The sequence below is a fragment of the Colobus angolensis genome, unplaced genomic scaffold (assembly GCF_000951035.1).
Source record: "Colobus angolensis palliatus isolate OR3802 unplaced genomic scaffold, Cang.pa_1.0 Scaffold100, whole genome shotgun sequence".
NCBI classification, from domain to species: Eukaryota; Metazoa; Chordata; class Mammalia; order Primates; family Cercopithecidae; genus Colobus; species Colobus angolensis.
This window is the reverse complement of record NW_012110920.1, coordinates 7,692,212-7,714,997: the sequence shown is the minus strand read 5'-3', so window position 1 is coordinate 7,714,997 and position 22,786 is coordinate 7,692,212. Positions and strand designations below refer to the sequence as shown.

The 22,786-nt window shown below is 46.6% G+C and overlaps 2 protein-coding genes across 11 annotated transcripts in view; one reads left to right on the top strand and one right to left on the bottom strand.

Moving 5' to 3' along the window:
- The window catches only part of KCNH1 (potassium channel, voltage gated eag related subfamily H, member 1), a 457,455-nt gene extending 442,307 nt beyond the window's left edge, over positions 1–15,148 (top strand). For both annotated transcript variants that reach the window (XM_011938344.1, XM_011938336.1), the window contains exon 11: positions 9,393–15,148. In XM_011938344.1, the coding sequence (XP_011793734.1) occupies positions 9,393–10,250 (858 nt within the window). In that variant the 3' untranslated portion in view covers positions 10,251–15,148. The remainder of the gene's footprint in view (positions 1–9,392) is intronic.
- Positions 15,149–17,251: 2,103 nt separating this feature from the next.
- The window catches only part of HHAT (hedgehog acyltransferase), a 352,024-nt gene continuing 346,489 nt past the window's right edge, over positions 17,252–22,786 (bottom strand). For 6 of the 9 annotated variants that reach the window (XM_011938280.1, XM_011938312.1, XM_011938271.1 and 3 more), the window contains one exon: positions 17,252–19,267. In XM_011938280.1, coding sequence (XP_011793670.1) covers positions 19,176–19,267 — 92 coding nt within the window. In that variant the 3' untranslated portion in view covers positions 17,252–19,175. The remainder of the gene's footprint in view (positions 19,268–22,786) is intronic. The other 3 variants (XM_011938299.1, XM_011938246.1, XM_011938290.1) reach the window with 3 other exon arrangements.

Sequence of the window (22,786 nt, the reverse complement as noted above, 5' to 3'; positions counted from 1 at the left end):
GGTGCAGAGTTTGCAGATCATATTTGTTTCTCCTTGCATCATGAACTGGTGTGTATGTCTAGAAGCGGGCCATGTTGTGTTTTATCTGCCCACTCCTCTGCTTCCCTGGGCCATCCCCTCTGTATCTTTCACTAGCTTTAGTCACAGTCTTCTACCTGGCCTCTCTTCAGTTGCTCCTCCCACCTACCCAAGTGGGGTTCTGATTCCTACTGACCTGATTATCTACTTCACCTTCACTGAAGAACTAGGTGGGAAGGGAGACTGCTCTGGCTAGGACAGTAGAGTTTGAGGGGTCTCTGAAACACTGATGTACCCATGCTTAGTGTGGGAATATTCAGGCTGGGACTAGAAAGAAAAGCAGCATTGGTTTATAAATGTGAAGGAAGGGGGGCTTCTCTCAAATGTTATTTCATTGCAACTCCACAGGAAGAAGTAGTAGGAACTGTACAGAAGACAACTAAGGCTTCGAAAGATCAAGTAATTTCCTCAGGGTCTGAAACCAGCACACGGCGGGTGTGGGCACTTACATCCATTGTCTTGTCGGCTTCTATGCTGGCCTCAGCTGCGTGAGGATAAATACTGAAGCAGAAGGGAGAACAGCTGGCGGAGGCCTGAGCGCAAAGGGCGGCGCTGTGGACAGGGCCTCTGTTAGGGGAGGGAGAGAGGACAAAGTGGTGAAGCAGACCTTGTGTTCTAGATTGAAGGCTGCCATACAAACGACCACAGACTTGGTGGCTTAAAACAAATTGCTTCTCTTTCACAGTTCCGGAGGCCAGAAGTCTGAAATATAGTTGTCTGCCTTGGTTCCTTCTGGAGGTTTGGGGGAGGATCCATTCCAGGCCTGTCTTAGCTTCTGGTTGCTGTCAGCAATCCTTGGCATTCCTTGGCTTGTAGCTACATAACTCCAGTATCTACCTCCATCTTCCCCATGGCCTTTCTCTGTGTTCTGCATTTTTCCCTGTCTCTTGTAATGGCATTCATCACTGGTCTAGAGCCCACTCTAATGCAGGAGGATCTCATTTTGAGATCCTTACCTTGCATACATCTGCAAAGAACCTTATTCCAAATAAGGCTGCCTTCTGAAATTCTGGGTGGACATGCCTTTCGAGGGTCATAATTCAGTCCACTACACTGAGGGAGCACAAAACAAGGAGAAGGTGACAAATGTGACCCCTAGTGAAATGCCCGAGGATAGCAACTCCTGAACAGCAGTGCCATCTCTTCCCTGAGTAGCAACCCAGGGGCACATCTTATTCTCTGGGTGGCACTGAGAAGGAAGGATACTCATCTGTCTTGGGTTTGAACCTTCCTGAAGAAAGAGGAACAGGAGCATCTGTGGGAGTCTTTCAGGCCCCAGGTTGGTCTGTCAAAAGAAGATATGTCCAATCCACCTACTGCCCATGTCTGCCAGTCTAGTGGGGGGCCTTAGAAGAGTGAATAAGATGATGGGATGGCACTGATGGGTCAGACAAGTCATTCTTGATTAATGCCAGAAGAAAGTACAGATGCTGCATGGTGATGGGAGGGGCCTGCCTGTTAGCAGTGTGCTGAGAGCCAGTGGACCAGGTCCCCTGAGAACAGAACAGCTCTAGCCTCTAGGGTTTTCCCGGATAAAGGCCACTGGGACATCTGTGCATTCCTACTCCTTCTGCCTAGTGCTGGGCCCAGAGGTCACGAGTGGTCAACAGGGTAACTGGTAACCTCAGCATCCTTCAGGGAGGCAGGATTTTCCACTAAGCCAAACAGTTGGGCTCATGTGTTGCTAGCCCTCTTTTTCACCTTAACCAATCAAAGTCTGGGTTTCACCCTAAGTCATTGGTCCATCCTGACAAAGTACCACATAGCTTAATGCATCTAAAGAGGCATTCCTTCTTTAAATCCTCTGGGAATCTTGGCTTCTTGGCCTCTCGCCTTCCCTTGGCCAGAGATTCTACTTCCTAGTGCTGCCCCTGAATTCTTTAGAGAAGTTGCCAATGGACAAAGACGGAGAGGCACTAGTGGAGGTCATCAGCCTATACTGAGAGAAACTGTCCTTTGTCCTAAAACCCAAGGCATTTTCCCTAGAAGAATGGCCTCAGACATGGTGTGGGCAGGGACTCCAGTTGCCCGGGTTTGGCTCACAGCTCCACAGCTTTGTCCTCTTGGGTGATCACTTACTCTTTCTAAACTCGGTTTCATTATTTGAAAAATGAGGATAATAATGTACCCACCTGCGGGGGTTTCCTTAAGGATGGCACAGGTCCAACATTTAACACAGTGCCTGGCACATCAGAGCTCTCCATCAGCGTCAGCTCCTCTCACCAGGACTGCCACCACAAAGACACTGTTCTTCCCTGGATGGCGTTTCTGCCTTTGTGTCTTGGCATGGGCTGTTCCCTGTTTGGAACACCCTCACTCAAATTCTTCACCTTTTATACCTAATTCTAGCTCATCCTTCTAGAATCATCTCAAGGACCGCCCCCATAAAGAGTAATACATAATACATTTACTGAGCAACTATTAAATGTCAAGCACTCTCTTTAAGGGCTTACTTACATTATCCAACTTAATCCTTATAACAGTCCTGTGAAAGCAGTTGTATTCTGTGCTGAAACTGAGGTTTGGGGAACACGATCCAAATCCACCTGACTTCCAACGCATGTGCACATGCCGTCACTCCATGCTGACTCCACAGGCTCCTGCCCTCACCATCCTGCCCTGGGCCCACTTTAGCACTCTGTACTTATGCTGTGAGTTTACTGCTCTATCTCCCGAGCCTGGCATCCCCTGGAGGACAGTGCTGTGCTTTGTCCCCTCCAGCCTCAGGCCAGGGCAGCACACAGCCTTAGCCGAACTGGCCTGGGTCCCTCTGGGGCCCCCTCCCCTCCTCGAGGCTCAGGGCCTCCCATGTTCTGGGCTGTCACGTATTCATCATGATACCAAGTAGAAAATGTAGCATTTGATTCCACAGTAACAGAAGTGATCTTTCTGAGGGGGTTGAGAAGTGGCCTTTTCTAAAAGTAAAACCCAACCAACTGCCTTATCCTATCTGCCCATCTGCAGTTTGTTTTTCCATGTTTTAAGTTTCTTAAATGGCCCAGTTTGTTAATCTTCATGTTTTATGCTCTGCCATAAAACCAGGCAGGGTGACTGGTGGAGGAGGCTGGTGGGTGAGGAAACCACAAGGAAAACTACGTCAAGTGGGCCTGTGGGGATGTTAGGGCCCTTCTGATGCTCGGCCACTCACGGTGCTTCAGTCAGCACCAGCATGGACCCCAGCTCTGGGACAAGAGGCCTGGCTCCTACTAGCAAGGAGCTATAGTGTGCGCCCTGCTGAGTACTCTTAGACAGTGGGTGCTCAGTAAATGTTTGCTTGGCTTTATGTCCCCGCACTCTAAGACAGCTTTTTGTCAGATCTAAGAAAGAAAGAGTTGAAGGTGGTTGCAGGGCCTCCCTGTTTCCTCTCAGTCATCCTTCAGGGACCAGAGGCTGAGTGAGAGACCAGGGTCATCCCCCACTCCAATCCCAGGCAGCACCTAGGAGGGCTGAGTCTGGCTGGAAGTGTGAGTACAGGCAGACAGGTATACAGGAGGCATGTATGAGCACAAGTCCATGCACAGGGGACAGCAGAGTAGCAGTAACCGCACCAGCCATCCATCCAGGGGTTCTGAGAGCCTAGTCAGCAGACCTGGGTCAGGCTGCCCATGTCAGAATCACTTGGGAGCTTGCTGCAAATGCCAGTTTCTAGCCCTGTCACGGGAAATTCTCACTCACTAGATAACCTCTTCAGGGGGTTCTGAAGTGTAGCCAGATTTCAGAACCATTGATCTGGTACAACCAAGGAAGGATATAACTTTCCCAAGGTCACACAGTGACTAGTCAGTGGCAGAGCTAGGACCACTCCAAGCCAGTGCTCTTTCTACTGCTGAGCATTTCAGATTGGGGACATGTGTCTGAATCCAAGAGAAAATCATCTAAATCCCGTTTGATATATCCATAGATTTCGATGACTCATACCTCAGCTCATTTATGCAAACCACTGAGGATTGACATTACATATGTATTTTTATTCCACAATCTGAGTTCTTTTAAGTAACTGTGCTCCCACTTGGGTGCCCTCCCCACATTCTCTTGCTGCCAGAACTCCAGCAAGTCCATTCCCCTCCTAGGCCTGTCTTTCCCCCATGCGTGCTGCTGAGACCCCGACGGGATGACTCCTCCCCTTGGCCTGGTCCTGGCTAGGGCTTGAGAACAGGTTAGGCTTGAGAGGAGCTGGGCCCTCTTAATGTAACGCAGAAGAGGTGGTCGACTATCCTGACTCACGTCAGATTCCAGGGGTATTGGTTTTTCAAACCAAGTTGAAAATACCAAGAAATTCCTATAGCTTAAGGATCTGAGTGTCAATTCCATTCAGCTCAACAACCATTTAAGTCTTCCCAGATTTAGGGCCGTTGCTTGGTGCAAGCTCAGAGGGATGCCAAGTTGGATGAGCAAGGCACAGCAGCGTCTCTGCCCTCTAGGCGTCCTCTGTCTCCAGGATGCAATAAGTCATGAGCTGCTCAGCATTCTGAGCAACATGTCAGGCTAGAAAAATATATGCCCCTGTGGGCTGGCAGGACTCTGGCTAGATCCAGGAAGGATCTGGATTTATCCCATTACCAGTGCCTTGAAACCATGCCAAGAACAGAGTAGTTTTCTATCACCAGGGCTGGGCCTTTTCCAGTGGAACAAACTCTCCAGACAGACCCCAGCACCTCTCTGTTGGTGTGGTCCCTGACTAAGGATCTATGATGTGAAGAAAGAAGGCAAGAGCCAATGAGCAGTTGTCCTTATTGCAAAAATGTTCATCTCAGGGGTACTTTTAAATGTCAGCTCCCTGAGCTCATGTAAGAGTTCAAAAATAAAATCAGCCAGGCAGAGATGATGAAATCAGTATGAGGTCAGTCTGCAATGAGGATGAGTGAAAATGGAAGTCCTTTAGGATTTTATTTTCACACCATCCTTCAGGAGCCTATGTGTGGTGCATAGAGAAGTTACCTGTGATCTCTTTTTCTCTCTCCCCATTAAACCACAAACATTAGAAGCAGATTTTTGGAGGGAGGGCAATATATACATCACTTCTTTTGGCTTCACAAACGAGGATGGCTATAGCCACAGAGTTTGGATTGATCCTGGCCTGTCTACCAGGGGGTAATGCATCTGCAATGGAGTCCTCAAATCTCAAATTCCAGGGACTTAGCGAGTGAGTTAGAGATAGGAGGTCCCCTTTAGCTGGAACAGGAAACATCTGTCCATCTGTCAGGGCTATACACAAATACAGAGAACATCCCATACCCTACACATTGATATAATTTTAGTGTTTTCCAGAGGGGGTTCTTTAATTCAAAAGAGAGGATCTGGGGGAACTGGCTTAAGAAATGCTTCATATAATGTCTTCCTCTTAGACATTCATAAGGCACATTAGTGTGGTAAGGCTCTGAGAAGTCCTGCAGTAAAGCAACCCATTTAACATTGCATGTGTGACTCAAATGTACCTAACTTTGGAACTTCTCCCGCCTCATAGTACCTATTAGAGCATCATGGAATACTTTGGACAGACTTGTTCCCCAGACCTCCATCCATCACCTGTCCAGTACAGGGAGCATCCTGGGTTATGGAGTTGGGAGTCATGCCCATCATTCCCAGGATACACTCTTGCCATGGGACGCTGTGGAGTATCTCCAAGCAGACAGAGAGCTGCTGTGGCTGGTGCTGGTGGCACAGACCTCATTGTCATGAGTCATACAACCACTCCTGCCCACTCAGATCTAAAATACTTGGCAAAATGCGTGGTCATGGCTGCCTCTGAGACACACTCCATGACTAACTTCTCCAGAAAAGCAGCTGAAGTTAGTAAGCAGAGCCCTTGACTCCAGATCAGCAAAGCTGTCAGACCACATCAGCTCTGTAAAAATTCCTTTTGCCTTGTCTCCTGGGGGTGGCAGGTTTTATCTCCCTGATTCTCAAATGAAGAACCAGGCATTTCTGCAGGGTAGGAAGTTCTTCCCTGGCTCACTTGTCCATTGGTTGAGACAGTGACGTTCAGGGGGGCTGCCTATCACACAGGATGATGGAGGGCAGCCTAGGATGACACTTTGGAAAAAAAGCCTGCACAGATCCAGAGACCCGTGGTTCCACCAACAGGCCCTGTCTGTGAGTGCCTGATCTGCCCACATGGACCACACAGTCATAACACCTGAATGTGCTGGCTGGTTCAGTCCAGGATTCTGACCCATGGGGCCTCTGGGTGACAAGCACAATGTAGCCACACCCTCAAAGAGGAACTCCCACTTCCCCTCCGAAATGTCCACCATGAATTATGTTAAGCCTCTTGGGATCAGTTTTTTGTTGACTCCTCAATATCTGAAGAACTTCCTTTTCATTAGTCTTAGAACATCTCAAGTCTCAGAGGCTGCCCCTGACCTTTGATGTTGAGAGATGTGTGTCCAGGCCAAACTCTGCTTTTTATAACATTGACTATGACCTCTGTGATTTCATCTTTCCAGGAAGAAGATATTATCCCATGGATTCATTAGCCAATATTTATGTGTTCTACATTGCACAAATATTTATTGAGGGCCTGCTAGGTACCAGGCACTTTGAACAGCTGGAAATTGGAAACAAAGCAGAAAATCATTGCTCTTTCAGGGCAAATAATAAGCAAAAACTTAAAAAGTAAAAAATACAGTGTGACCTCCAAAGTACTGTTCTGAGCCCTCAGGGACCTTTTAGCAGGATAGGATATGTTTGTGTTCAGGAATTGTTGCTTACAAGGAATAGACCTGCCCAAACTTGCTCAAGTGAAAAAGGGGGATAGTGTTAGGAATCAGATATCCTGCAGATATAAAGGGCAGGAAAAGAGCAATGAGCTCTAAAAGCCATCATCTCTCTTGGGTACATTCACATTCTCACCCACTTTCTCCTTCCTCTTTTCTGCATTCCTTCCCTCCATTCCACCTTCCTTCCTATTCCCTTCTCTCTCCTCCCCTCTCTAAGAAGGCATGTGAGTAGGCAGAAGAGAGTTGGCCTCTCTGCTACAAATGGATACAAGATAGAGGGTAATTAGGACAGAAGAGCAGTCGAACTGTAGAAAGGGCCATTGGAGTTGGGAGGTAGGAGGATAACTTACAGCACATTGAAATCAGCGAAGACTTTCTGGAGGAGGTGCATTTGCGCTGGGTCTTGGTGTGAAGAGGATTTGGATGCCCAATGGAGAGCAGAGGCCATTCCCAGAACAGAGTACAGCACGTATAGAGGCATCCAACTCAGAGCACAGAGAGAAAAGGGTCCCAATCACTCTACTTCTCCTTCCGCATCCCCCCATGGGCCTTTTGTTGGGTTTCTCTGGCCCTCTTCAGGGTGGACAGGATTCTCCTGAGTCCCATTTCTTGGATCTGCAAGCCAGACTGTAGGGGCAGTTGGGGTACAGCTAAAGAGGGGACCAGAGGAGGCAGGGATGGGAGAAATGCTGCCCAGTGGAGGTCAGAAAGTCACATATCAGAATCCAGATAATAGCTGGAAGATTTAACCACCCATCCACCTGTTAGTGACCTCAGTGTAAAGTCATCTAGTGACAGAAACTTTGACCAAGAAGTTAGTGCACAGACGTGGGCCTCTAGTCTGCCAGTGATTTGCTGATGGATTCCTAGCATCAAGCAATTAACTGTTTATTTGGCTTCTCTGTGTTGGGCACTATAAAACAATCGTCTTGTTGGTCATACCTGAGAACCTACTGGTGACAGCACGGGGCAGGGCCTCTTGGAGGAGGTAGGGCGAGTTGTGTGTCATCTTCAGCTGGGGGCCTTGAAAGGGTGAGGACAACAGGAGCCATTTAAGCATCTCTAGTGGGCCAGTGATTTCATATACGTCATCTTGTATCAGCTTTATACCAAGTCTGAAAAGTAGAGATTTTCCTCACTTTTTAAGGAGGAAGCTGAGATTTAGAAGTTAAGATACCTTGTGAGGTTACACGGTTAAGTAATGGGGCTGGGACTTAAACTTAGTTCTTTCTGACCCCAAACCCCTGCTCCTGGCATGACACCATGTGTGCCTCCCCAAGACGGGCGGTCCTGTGGCAAGTCCCTGGGACAGGTTCTGGGTGGGTCTAAGTTGCCTGCCCAGGGCACAAAGTTTCCCAGATTGGGATGATGAAAAAGCTGCTGTTCTCCCTTACCACAGGCCTCTCCTCTACTTCTACACAATCTCAATACCTCTAGTCCTCAAATCAGAAATTTACACTAAAAAGACAACCTATTACAGGTTGCATCTCACAAATTCAAACATGATATGGGTCAAAACATGTCCCAGAGTCTAACTGGCACATGCAATATAAGCTAGAAATTATGGGGCTTTCCCATAGTCAGATGCTGACCCAGGGGAAGGCCCCCGTAGCTGTGGCTTATGCTGCACTCAGGGCCAAATTCATGAGTCTGTTTTGCTGATGGTCCATCCTCTGCATGAAGTATTGTTATCATTAGTCATTACCTGCTGGTCACCTAATGGATCTGGGTTTGATACCTTGGGTACAAGTCCCTTCTAGGCAACTTACCTGTTAGGTGATATTTAGCCACTCTCAGCTGCGGTTTCCTTATGTCTGAAATGGGGATAATAACAGGTGTTCCAGTGACTTCACAGTGCTGTCAAAAGGAATACATGAAGTAACATTAAAGTGCCTTGTGACCTGCAAATCGCTGTCCAAGTGTGGGTATTATTGTTAGGACAAGTTTATGTTCAACTTTATAGACGTTAGTCTACTGTAAACTTACCAAGGACAAGGAGGACTTCCATGTGAGACTGGCTTTTACTTTTCACAGCCAACCACATTCACTTAGGATCCAGATCTGTGGGTGGCATTGGAAACCTTAGCTGTAGCCTTGCCAGGGGACTTTCTTGCCCTGAAGTATGGTTTAGACCAGAGATGCTCCAGCTTTTGTGCAGAGATACTAATGGAGTAGGTCTGAAGTGGGGCCAGAAAAATGATATTTGAAAGTCTCATGAGATGATGCTGAAATGCTGACAAGGACGGATTTAAGGGAGACCAGGCTCAGAGGCTAGGACAGTCTCCTGGGAAGATGCTCTTTGGATTCTTCAGCCTCCTGGCATGTGGGGAGGGAAAAAATGGGATCTGTTCCTCTTGAAGGGAATGACAAAGGGAGTCAATTACCTGCTGTTTGAAAGCTGGGAGTCTGTGTCGAGCAAAGGAGGGTGAGGTCAGTCATAGAGAAAAGCCTCGTGAGGCCTTGCAGGCTGTGAGCCCCAGCCTCTTGGCAGCAGGTGGACTGGAAGGAGAGGACTGTGATAGGCAGAGGGGCTGAGCTGGACTGCTGCAGCCAGCATGTGGCTAACATGGCATGTCGTTCTCTCTGTCTCTCCAGATTGTGTTCCGGAAGATCAGCGACGTGAAACGTGAAGAGGAAGAGCGTATGAAACGAAAGAATGAGGCCCCCCTGATCTTGCCCCCGGACCACCCTGTCCGGCGCCTCTTCCAGAGATTTCGACAGCAGAAAGAGGCCAGGCTGGCGGCTGAGAGAGGGGGCCGGGACCTGGATGACCTAGACGTGGAGAAGGGCAATGTCCTCACAGAGCATGCCTCCGCCAACCACAGCCTCATGAAGGCCAGCGTGGTCACCGTACGTGAGAGTCCTGCCACGCCCGTGTCCTTCCCGGCAGCCTCCACCTCTGGGGTTCCAGACCACGCAAAGCTACACGCACCTGGGTCCGAGTGCCTGGGCCCCAAGGGGGGCGGGGGCGATTGTGCTAAGCGCAAAGGCTGGGCCCGCTTCAAAGATGCTTGCGGGAAGGGTGAGGAATGGAACAAAGTGTCCAAGGCTGAGTCGATGGAGACACTTCCCGAGAGGACAAAAGCATCAGGCGAGGCCACGCTGAAGAAGACAGACTCGTGTGACAGTGGCATCACCAAGAGCGACTTGCGGCTGGACAACGTGGGTGAGGCCAGGAGTCCCCAGGATCGGAGTCCCATCCTGGCAGAGGTCAAGCATTCTTTCTACCCTATCCCTGAGCAGACGCTGCAGGCCACAGTCCTGGAGGTGAGGCACGAGCTGAAGGAGGACATCAAGGCCTTAAACGCCAAAATGACCAATATTGAGAAACAGCTCTCTGAGATACTCAGGATATTAACTTCCAGAAGATCCTCTCAGTCTCCTCAGGAGCTGTTTGAAATATCGAGGCCACAGTCCCCAGAATCAGAGAGAGACATTTTTGGAGCCAGCTGAGAGGTCTATTAAAAGAAAAGTCAAAGACAGACACCTACAACCTTGCCGTGACCACCACCCCTACCACACACGTCCACATGACCAACAATTTTCAAGTAGGCTTTTCCTGACAGAAAAAGTGGGGCCAGTGGCTTAGACGCGCTCTTTCTCTATCTGGAAAAAGATATGGGAAGGGTAGCGTGCCCCTACCCTGCAAGGTGGCAGCTGCATCTGAACCATCTTTGCACAATTTTGAAAGAAGGGACATGCTGTCTAAAGGGTATTTTCCTTCATTTTTAATTTTTTACTACCATGATATTTGTAAAAGGTAAACTACCAGAACAGAGCAGCAGCCATCTGGGGACTGGTGGGAAAGTGCCGAGAACCTCTCATGTATATACCATGCTGGGCTCCTTTGCCAAGACCCCCAACGGACTGTGGTGGGCCAGGGACTTCCCGGCATCCCCGTCCTTGTACAGCCTGTGTCTGACATCACCATGTTTTCCTGTAGTTGTCATTTGTAACTAGCTCGGGACAAGCGGAGCTTGAGGGACAGGAGGGTAGAGCCCGGAAACTTTCTGTCTCATGGTTAAGGCCAGAAAAGCAGCTGCAGGTGTGGTGCATGCCTCCCACAGACATTGGAGCTGGGAATCCTCAGGTCTCCTTTCCCAAAGGTGGTGAGGCAAGGGTAAGAGCTGGAGAGGGGTCCTTAGGATCCAGGGGTTCTCTGCGGTGCGGCCCACAGCCTGCTCCTCTGGGACAGTTGACAGGGAGGGCTGTGGAGTCCCCAGCTGAGCCTCTGGCCGTGCTCCATGCCGCTGGCCTCACACACAGGCTCCCTTGCCTCTGTTCCTTCTTGGCCTCTTCCCAAGTGTCCCCGTGGCATTCCTCAGGGTATGGAGCATCGGCAGGAAGGGTCATGAGCCCAGAGTTGCTTTATTAACAAAGCAGACACACACAACCTCAGAACTGTAGCAAGTGCTATGTTTATACTTTGATTCTCATTGGGATTGCCCTGCAGACCTTTGTATTTTGTTCACCGCACGGGGTCATTATAGGCACTTGGGAGCCATGCTGGGCCTTATTTTAAAGCCAGTCTCTCTCTTTCCTACTAAAGTCAGTAGGATTTCAAGAGAAAATGGAAAAAGATTTCAGGATCATGATTGTACTCTCTTCAGGAGCTGGAAAGAGAACGAAGCAGTGAGTTTCCAGCTCTCTGTAAGGTGATGGAGAAAAGTGGCCTTGGAGCTGTGGCTCCCAGTGATGGTCACAGAGCTGCGTATGGGCCATTCGAGCCCTTATGCCACGATGCTCGGGGACACTCCACTCCCTCGTGGTCACCTAAGTCAGGTTATTCATGTGCTTGGGCTTCTCTCAATGGCATCTGAGAAAGGAAAGGGGAGAAGTCTCTTCCAGGCACAGTGGAGCTGGCCAGGGCATATGCCCTACAGAGAGGTGTCAGGACCCCAAATACTGACAAGCAAGGTTAGAAATTCAGCTCTGAAAAGTCAACTTGGAGGGAATGGAATTAGGAGTACAGTGACAGCATGGACTTATCCAGGGAGCTTACCTTTGCCTATGTTAGATGGTGACCCCATCCCTGGTACCTCTGCCCTACCAAAGATACTCAGTGTTTCCGAGAGCCTCTGGTCCGAGCCTGCCCACCACCCCACACCGCCTCGCCTCCTTAGTCCCACCCAGTGCTCACGGTGAGTCCCAGGGCTGGGCCCTCGGTTGTCTGTGCAAGGCAGGGCTGACCTCTCCTGGTTCACAGGGTTGGCACAGATGACCCTGGGAAGCCAGGGCCTGTGAGCTCAAGGGAGAGTCCTGCTCCAGGAGCCCCAACCTCATATGTAGCTTCTCACATGAGGCTTACAGGGGCTGCCCCTGGCTTCTCCAGGCTGTGACATAATTAGATTTAGCCTCAGGTGGCGGCATGCAAAGAAGAGGAATTCTAATTTCCTAAGGCCGAGTCACAACTGCCTGACTTTGGATAAAGCTATGAGGTCTTCAGCCTCTTTCACTTGAGAGGCTACCAACCAGTCCTTGGGTAAGAGCCTGTAAAATATCTGGAATCCCATCTGTTGGCTGCCCCCTAACTTTCTAGTCTGCCATTTCTTAAACATGCTCCTCAACCTGCTTCTGAAGTTTAGGACCCACCACTTTTAAGGCAGGGTAGGCCTCTAATCCACCCCCAAAACCCAGCCTCAGAAGCACCTGCCACTGGAGACTTTTTGTTGCCTCCCAGCTCCCCAGGGACTTGATGACAGGCTTCTTGTCCAGCACTCCATAGCCAATGTCAAGAGGCCCTGGCACTTCCCTCCAGCTCTGCCTGAGGGAGATGGATGTCCATGAAATCGCTCAGACCTCTGGGTATGAAGGGCAAAGATGATGTAAGGCTTTGAAGTCCAGACATGTTTTAGGGTGGAATGCAGCTTTAGGAATGCACTCCTGAATCAGTGCAAACTGGGCTCATGACTGGAAGCCAGCTCCTGCGGCAGGAATCTGTTCCTCTTGGGGTCACAGGTGCACGTGTGGGTGCATGGGCTTTATTCTCCTGTAATCCTCCCTAGGATTTGAGGGATTTTTTGCTGTAATTGTTTTCTCTGAAAGACCATTGTGTAAATGAGCCAAACCTTTCTCCCTTCCTTTTCACACCATGAACTTGGCCGCAGGCTGCTTTGTGCTGTCTTCCCATGCCAGGATGCCACTGGGTTCCCGAGCCAGGACCATGTGCCTCAGACACCACTGACCTGAGCCTTCCAGTATAAACCATTATCTGGTAGCTGGAGAGAGATTAGGGAAACAAAAGGTTACTAGGTATGGGACAGAACATTTAGACTTCAGAAAAAGTATGCCAAGAGAACAGATTTGCCCAGGATATATGTTTTTCCTTTTTGAGGAGTGGGGGCATGATATGTGGCACCATTGTCTAGTAAGTACTATTTGATTTCTACTAGATTCTTTACTTTGAATGTCATTCATATTGAAGCTCCATTTCCCAGAGAATATCCCGACAGGCTGCTTTGAAGTGGGGAGGTCCTGTCCCTGTCACTTGGCTGCTGGTTGAACATGCTCCTCCCAGCTGATGGAGGGGGTGGGTTTACGGTTAACTCTGAGAACTAAGATGGTCAGTGAGGTGGTGTTTGTTCTTGGTGGGGGGGCACTGACTCCAGCAATGGGCACTGCCATCCCATATACTTACAAAGGGCTCCTCCACTGGACATGACAAGATAGCCAAAGGACAGAAACGGAGGGGATCATTTGGTTGAAAAACCAAATTATCTAGTGTACAATTAATGCAACTCATTGCATTAATTAATGCAATGCTACATTATGCTAACAAGGTTACAACATTAATGCTACAGGATAGCCCAAGTATTTAAAAAACTGAGCCCATTTTGCAGCCTTCCAGCAAACTTTTGCAAATACATTTCTTACTTGATTTCTTCTTGTTATCCAATCCCTGGGGGCCTGTTTTACCCTCAACCTCTTCAATCCAGTGTGCTGCTGTTGGCCAAACATCAGCCCCTTTGCTGGAATCCTCCTCTTTCAAAAGTGGGGAGGGCTGAGCAGGGGTAAAATTGTACTACACCACCCCATCCCATTCAGCAAACTTCCTCTTCAAATCCTTAGATGGAAGGTATTATACCAACTGTCAAGCTCTTTGAGCCCTTGTGGGGACTAAATGAACTCTAGGAATACGAGGTATAGAAGATCCTCATTTTCCCTTGTTGCACTGACCACTCTGTCTCACATGCATACTCTGGGAAATTTTAGGAGCCCTGGTGGAGATACACATTGCTGATGTGCATATGATTAATAGATTGTACTATGTCTTGCAATAAAGACATTTAGCCTTAAGACCCTTGAATGGAACTCCAGCTGTGATAGAGCTGCCAACGCCCCTTCCTCTCTCCCCCTTATCACCTAGTGTTGCTTAAAGAGGAGGCCATTGAGGGCACACTTGACGCCCCAGACAGCCTCCCTCTGTTGCTAAATCATTGTTATTGCTCTATATACTGCCTTCTCACTCGCTTCAATTAAGATTACCTTCACCAGCTCCTGTGCCCTCCATCTGGAGGAGACTCCATGATCCTCTCAGCACAGACTGCAAACATCAGAGAAAAAACCATTTTCTCACCAAAGGTGTTCATGTTGAGAAGTTTTAATTTCTACCCCCTACAGCTCAAAAGAATCAATGTGAATTTATCTGCAGCTTAAATTCAAGTGAAACTTCATTCTCATGTGAGCATATCAGACTTATTCTGGAACCTCTAGAACTGGACTTGAATTCACTGCAGGTGCCAGAGCGGTGGGTGCCCTCCCTGCCTGCCATTAAACTTTTCTCACGGCCCTTATCTCTTTATCTGTGACTTCTGAGTCATCCGACGGATCCATTAGTTGTTCAATGAGAAGTTCACAGATCTTGTATCAGGCTATAAACTGATCTTACGTTAAGAAGGATGCACCCTCCCCTAATGAATGTATTCTCTTTATATTCCGATGCTGTATTTGTGCATCAGTTGGAGACTGTCCACATCCGACGTTTCGCCGGCACCTCAAGGACACTTCTACTCATGAGCAGTTCACCATTCTGGGGCTTCTCCTTATATTAATACACTTTCCATTGAGTCCTGCCAAATCCTTTATTGGGTTTTTCTTTTTCCTTTGCATCTGTCACTTTGTCCAAATGAGCATGAATAAACAAAAGTGTAAATGAGCTGATACTATTTTTGTGGTCAGCGGAGGATGCTGCCAAGAACACCACTGTATATCTGTGGCTTGGGAATGTTAAGAGGAACGTGCAGGCCCCTCCATTGATGATATTCCCTTCTCAACATTTTTAAACAAGCACAAATGATATTTGTAAAAAAAAAAAGTTTTATTTATTATGGTAATAAACTATTTTATACATGATACTTGCTTTTGCCTTTCCTTACATTAATTTTAGGTCACTGAATTGGCTGTTCTGGCCTAAGATGTCAGTTGTGACCTAAGCTGTGACCTAGGATGGTATTTTCTATTCAAGAGTTTGGGAAGCTCTTATTTGGACAGCACTTATAGTTTTTTGAGAACTTACAGTCCCAGATTCACCAAGACTGTGTGTCAAAGTACCAAACAGTGAAAGAATGGACATGAACGTATGTGGCTCTACGATCTTAAGGTCCAGCTGCAGTTGCTGTACAAGGGCACAGATGTTGAGCTCGATGCCTGGTATCACGGAAAACTGTATGACACATGGATGTGATACACCAGAAGCTGACCCCCCCCCCGCCACTTACTTAGACGTACACTTTTTTATTTTGAACAATTTGGATTGAAATTTGTATAAAATATATTAACGCTTCCCTCGCACCTTTTAAAACATAGTATGAAGAATATAACAATCTTTTTTGAATGACTCAGTGTCTACAATATGAGCTCTGATCTGTGCTTTACACTTCATTGATAGTCTCAGAAGCTATTAAGGTAGCTTGCCTTTAATCGAAATAGTCCCATACACCGGCATGGTTTCAGTTTTGCTATTTTAATAGGTATTGCTTCCTGCTCATGGCAAGGCTCCACAATATTGCCAACCTGAGTTCTTATTTATCATCCAGTGGACCACTTTACAAACATGGCACTTCTCTTATTATAGACAGTGTAACTTAATTAGGGGATGGGGAATCTGACCTACAAGCCTCTGCTTGATCTTATAGGATCACAGTAGGGGTACAGTATTTTTAATGATGTTTCCTTACATTGTGTGCAATGTAGTGTTTCCTTACATTTTGTGCAACTGATTTAATCAAATTGCACAAAAGCATTATAAAAATAATTTAAGGGTGATATTGTTTAAAATTCCAAATTATTGATGTTTGTTTCAAAAGTATCACTAATAATGTATTAAAGCATTCTTTATTATTTATTTATTTTTTGAGACAGGGTCTCACTCTGTTGCCCAGGCTGGTCTCTCACTCCTGACCTCAAGTGATCCATCTGCCTTGGCCTCCCAAAAGTGCTGGGATTACAGGTGTGAGCCACCACGCCCAGCCTAAAGCATTCTATCTAGATCTCTTCAATGTTGCAAAACATCTCTGTGAATATGATTTTTGTAATTAGTCAAAAGGACCAGTAATATAGAGCTAAGTAATGAATGCCATGTTTTGGGTGCCAGATGGAGTTCAATGATTTTAAAAAGAGGGTTTTTTTGTTTTAAAATGAAACAATTTCCCCGAGAAAGGCCTCAGAGAGGCTTTCTCAAAAGGCACTGAGGCCAGTAGTATCACAATAATTTGGCTTCTCATGTTGTCCACACTGAAGGGAACCCTATTGTATGGATATATTCTGATATACCTGCTAAAAACCAAACTCATTATATTATGGTTAATTTACTATTTTTTTTTTGTCAATGGTTGTATTATTTTAAATAAGCAAGTGAGCAGTCTCAATTTCTGTAAGGGGAAGCCACCCCCTCCCCCACCAAAATTGCTATTCTCCCAATATATAGATTATTATACAATTATTTGTGTCATTGATTTATTTTTTCTTGAGGCCTGCTATCCTTAATGGAACAAAATGTTTTCTCCTGACACTTCAAACAAATTAATTTGAAAAAATAACCTTTCAGTCTTCTTGTGTGGTCCCAAGAATTAGAATGACTAAGGTTTGGGTGTCCTTCAGGTATCTTGCTTCCCTCCTTGGGTAGCATCTTGGCGATTGTGCTTGCAGCTCTTGGTCTTGCCCGCAGAGTGAGGCTGGTATCAGAGGATCCAGGGTCTGGAACTGACCTTGGGAGCTTGTCTAGTCTTTTCCCAACACTGTGCCTGAAGTTGCCCAGGGCTGATGACATGTCCAGTGTCCTTGGCTGAACTCCTCTGTGTGCCCAGGCACCACCATTCAGAGTAACTACAAGATTTTAGTTAATATGCATGAGGAAAGCAGCATTATCATTTTCATATTACAGCTGGGGAGTAGGAAGAGGTTAAGCAAAACAATGGTCCTGGATAATCCACATATTAATTAATCAGCCTCAAATACAGAGCTAAACACAGTAATCATTTATTAATTCCTGAGAACCACTATGAATCATATAATAGTTTAAAAGAAATTCAGGATTACCACTTTCAAATATATCCACTGACTCTTCCAAAATAGTTTAATGAATGAATAAGCCTATTTGTTTTTCTATAAATGGTATACTTGGAAGAGCTCAAAACTTTTGTATTACTTACATGTACACATACATTAGACACTTCCATATCATCATTTTTATACTCCTTTTTTTCTTAGCAAGCCCTTTCTTTCCAAGTAAACTTCAGCCGAACTCCCTCTGGCTGGCCACAAATCCTGAATCAGTGTTAGTCCATGAAGGTTTACTGCATTCATGTAGGTGCCCACTCCTCCCTGAGGCTCATTCCTTCCTAAAACTTCTGAGCACCCTGGAATCACCAGCCCCATGTCTCTCTCTCTCTCCTTTACCAAGACAGCTGCTGAGGCTGCTGCTATGCAGGTCTACCTGCCCCTCTCTGGTCTCTGTCTTTTGCTTCAGTTAACACATAATGTGCCTACCCAGAGTAGTCAGTATCTGGACCCCTCCCATCTCTTTGCCAAGCAGAGAAGCTATGAAGAAAGACAGTCAACAAAATGGTCCTGTACTCTAGGAATTTAAGCCTCATTGAGTTGATAACCTCAACTCAAGACATAAGGGCGATGCTATGTAATAAACAGGAGGCAGCACTAGGTCCAAGTGAGCCTTTCACTCAATGACAACTTAATTCACCTACTTGAGATATTGTAAATTCTCCTGTAATTAGACATATTATGGATTCAAATTTTAAGGCTCCTTTACCCCCCCCCACTCAAAAAAAAAAAATTCCAAATTCAAACAGAAGTATTCTGAATTATCTACCACTTGGGACCTTTTGTAGCCTATCCAGCATCTTTTTAGAGGAGTGAATAATCAAGTTATGTGAATATATTTAGATTTTAAACATTTTCCTCAAACATATTAAAAATAATTCTACAAACATGTAGATTATCTACATGACAGAAAAGTCTCCATTTGAATCAAACCATAACAATATAAACCACTAAAGGTGAATCACTGAATAGGAGGATAACTTTTGAGACGTGTGGAGAGGGTGGACAAGACTCCAGGACACCATCCTCATGACTAGCCTGATAGCACCCATCTGTGGGTACACTATCCTGTGGTTTCTAAATGCTGCTTCTTTATTAAGAAACTATTAACTGTAAGGTAGAGGAACTACCATGTTATAGTTCTCTGCAAATCCCAGAAACAAGCACCCAAATGTAGATCACCCTGCTGAAGCTCAAATCACAGGACTCCTTGGGTATGGATGCCTTAGAATGCTACAGGGCTGCTACTGTCTTCTTGGACTAGGTAATTCAAAAGACAGCTGTGGCTTGCTCTCCTTCCTACAGAGGGGCTGAAGTGTGAAGCTCAAACCCTAGTGCTGCTTCTAGAGACACTGTGGGATGTGATGAAGGAGATCACTTAAACATCAATGTCACTCAAATATTTTAGAAATACCGCCCAGAAGACAGGCCTATCACTAATCAGGATTTCTGTGTCTCAATCAATAAATGTCTACTATATTCTATTCTTGCTTAAGGGGAAAGAATGCAAAGGGCTCATGAGAGTAGGTTCTAGACCAAAATGTCACCTTGTGTAGTTGGGCAAGACAGAAAACTGCCCTGGACCCCAGCTTCCTCAATAGGAAAATGATGGGTTGGGGTAGAAGATTTCAAAGACTCCAGGTTAGAAGATTGTCTGGCTGTGAATTTTCTGTGAGATCTAGCATCCAGCCTTGGAGTGAGAACATTCAACCGAAGATGAACAGATCAAATCCCTTAGAGTCTGTGCTGGAGTGAGAGGTCAGGGTGAAGCACTGTTTGCCTTGGAGGCCAGCAGCAAGGACTGGCCTGGACCCAACAGCATTAGTCCATGGCGTAGGTCTGGGCCCAGGCAATGCCCACGTGGGAGTAGCAGTACAGGAATCCCAGGACAGAGAGGGTCACCCATGGCCAGCCTGCAGAGGGAGGACAGAGATGGAAGAGCAGTTAGAAATGCTTGGGGCAGGACGTCCCATATGGGCAAACTGTCCCCTTTTGGAGAAGGCAACCTGAGAAACAACACAGGCCTCCTGGAAAGTCTGCTGTAACGACAACTTCAGCAATTGAGTCCTACATTACCATCAGAGTCAGCATAAAATGAGGAGTGCACTATTGCAAACACGAACCATGTTTAGAAATAGGGCAGGCTTTTAAAGAATCCATGTTTAGGGCAAGGCACCTGTAATCCTGGCACTTAGGGAGGCTGAGGTGAGAGGATCACTTGAGTCCAAGAGTTGGAGGCCAGCCAACTGTGAAACCTCATCTCTACAATCAATCAATCAGCCAGGCCTGGTGGCGTGTTTCTGTAGTCCTAGCTACTTGAGAGGCCAAGGAGGAACGATCACTTGAGATCAGGAGTTAGAGGTTACAGTGAGCTATGAATGCACCACTGCAATCCAGCTTGGGCCACAGAGTTAGACCCAGTATTGGTTTAAAAAAAAAAGAAGAAGAAGAAGAAGTATCCATGTTTAGAGGACTAAAGCAGTTAGTAATTGAAAAAGGAAAAAAGTCCATGAGTCTAAGAAAAAGTAGAGTCTCTTGTGCCACTGTAAACATGTAGGTCATGTTCCAAAACCTGTACTTTCAGATGAGTTGTTTGAAACCAGGGTATGTTTACCCCTAGAATAATATTGTGTGATTCATAGACAAGATACAAAAATCACCATCATCATCCTCACCATTGTTTTTGTTTGTTTGTTTGTTTTAAACTCATAGTAAGTGTGAAATAGCACTAATAGGGGAGCTCTGAGCCCTGGGGCATTTAGGATCCTGAAGCTCTAAATATAGGGTCCTCTGCCCTTGGTCAGCCTCCCCAGAGCTTTCAAGAGTTCTAAGTGGTGGGGAGTGGGATAGAGACTTGCAGATGTGGCCTATCCTTGGCAATGAGACAGGAAGGTGCCAGCAGCCGAGAGGGAAAGGGTGCCGGGCAAGATCAGGAGGGTCATTTGATTGGGGGCATCACAACATTTTACAGAGAGCTTTATAAATTTAAATTTTTGACATTTCTTTTGAATATGGCTAGCTAGGAAGTCATTACCTTTGTCACTCCAATTGTGTTAAAAGAATGACTGTGAAATGTAGGCACTTACAATGAACTACATTTTTTTCTTAAAGTCCATGAGTCCCATAGTAAGTCTCAAAGTGTAGATTGAGCATTATACTGAATTTAGTGCCATTTGTAAGCACACAGAAGGGGGAGCCTAAATTAAATATTTGCTTTCAAAACTGAAAGCTTTTAGTGATTCCCTCTACACATACTTATCTTAGAATATCTGATGTTCTTTTATTTTTCTTCTTCTTTTTTTTAAAATTAACAGCCCTTTCTGCTGAGTATTTGTTACTTAACAATCTTCATGTCTTCTGCATGTTTCACTTAAACATTGATTGGGGGTTTTGGAGAGCCAGAGATGCTGGGGAAGATACAAGATGGCAAAATGGAAAGACCCAGTCCCGTGTCAAAAGCACTCCCACTCCAACTTTGGAAAGACACACACACACATACCAGTGGGATTTATGATCCATGTGGTAAGCGCTGGATGATGGAAAGCACAGAGCACATTTAAACTAGGCCACATGGGCTGAGCAAGAGTTTGTCAGATGGCAAGGGACAGGGACCAGCTACCAGAGGAAAACCACCTGATGTGTAACCTTACAGGCCATCCAAGGAACGGGGATCATGTGACGTGGCTGCTGCATAGGGAAGAGGCAGGCAGACAGTGGTAGGAATAGGAAGGAGGCTGCGGGAAGCCCCTGGGGATGGTTACAAGCTCTCTTCTTGCTATGTCAACCATTAGCTACCATAATTATTAATATGGCCTGGGGAAGTCACTGTAGCATAGTGGTACATGTGCAGGCTCTTAAGTGGGATGAGTTCAAATTCTGGCTCTGCCACTTGCCAGCTGTGGAACCTTGAGCAAGTTAATGAATCTCAAATGAAAAACTAGGGATAGAGCAACTTACTGAATAGTGTCCTTACACGGATGGAGTGAAATGATATGAAGACTTGCACGGTGCCTAGCATAGCACAGAAACTAAAAACAGGTAGTAATAATAATGGTGAGAGGGCACGGAAGTCTTTCTCCACCAAGATTAGAGTGACAACAGGGAAGTCAGGCCCTGGCCTTCCTTGCGCCTTAGCCTAGCTTTCCACAGTGTTCTCCCAGGCCCCGCGGGCAAGAGAGGTGAGGGCAGCAGAGGACCCCTGGCAGCCTGGTTCCAGGACCAGCCCCCACAGCTCCACTTCCTGCTAGGCAGCCAGTATGTGTCCTGTGGCTGCCATAACAACTTACCAAACTTAGTGGATTAAAACAATAGACATGTATTCTTAGTTCTGGAGGCCAGAAGTCTGAAATCAAGGTGTTGGCAGGAACCCTTCCTTACCTCTTCCAGCTTCTGGTGGCTCCTAGGATCCCTTGGCTTATGGCAGCATCACTGCCTCCATTTTCACAGACCCTTCCCCTTCTTCCCTCTGTCCTCTCCTCTTCTTCTAAGGGCACCAGTCATTGGATTTAAAGGCTATCCCAAATCCAGGATTTCCTCTCAAGATACCTGACAAGTTACATCTGTAAATAACCTATTCCCAAATGAAGTCACATTCTGAGGTGCCAGGTATACATGAATTCTCAGGGGAACACTATTTAGCTCAATACAGCCAGGTACTTTCCCAGAACTTCCAGATGGACCCATCCTGCTGGAAGCCCTCAGAACTCTCATTACTGCAGCTCAGGCACAGATGCCAGGGGACCGGCCAACACCTGCTCCTCAGTGGGTTCAGGGAGCAGGATGAGGGGAGTGGGCTTTGGACACAGAAAGCACTTCTGGGACTTCAGCTGTGTTTGGAGTGAGGCATCAGCAGTGTTTGGTAAACACGGAGCCCAGAGGCCAGCTATGGAGATGGGCCAAAGGGAATGCTTCGTTTACACAATGCTAGGTCTGGGGCATTGCACAGCTCTGCTTGGCACCTGTGGCTATCAAGTGACACCCTGTGAAAGCTTCCGCCTAACACACAGGACTGTAAAGAAGACTGTCCCCAAGATTGCCCAGAGGTGAGGCATAGACATGTTTAGCACAGACCATAGCTAGGTTCTGAAAATTCTCCCCATTCTTACTTTATATGCCATCCAGAGAGGTGGCTAGATAGCACTTAGGAGGACTTATAATCCTGACTGTATTATGAGATCCTATTAGGGCCTCAGTTTCCCCATCTACACAATGAGAGCTCAGAATAATTTTTAAAAAGCATACATGCAAATAAAATAAGATCACAGATTTGGTAGTGCTTTTAAAAGTGTTTTAGAAATACAAAAGATTAATATAGGGCCACTTGACAATTCTGTTACATACCCACAGCTCACTGGACTTTTTAATGCACACACATTCCGCCGGGCGCGGTGGCTCAAGCCTGTAATCCCAGCACTTTGGGAGGCCGAGACGGG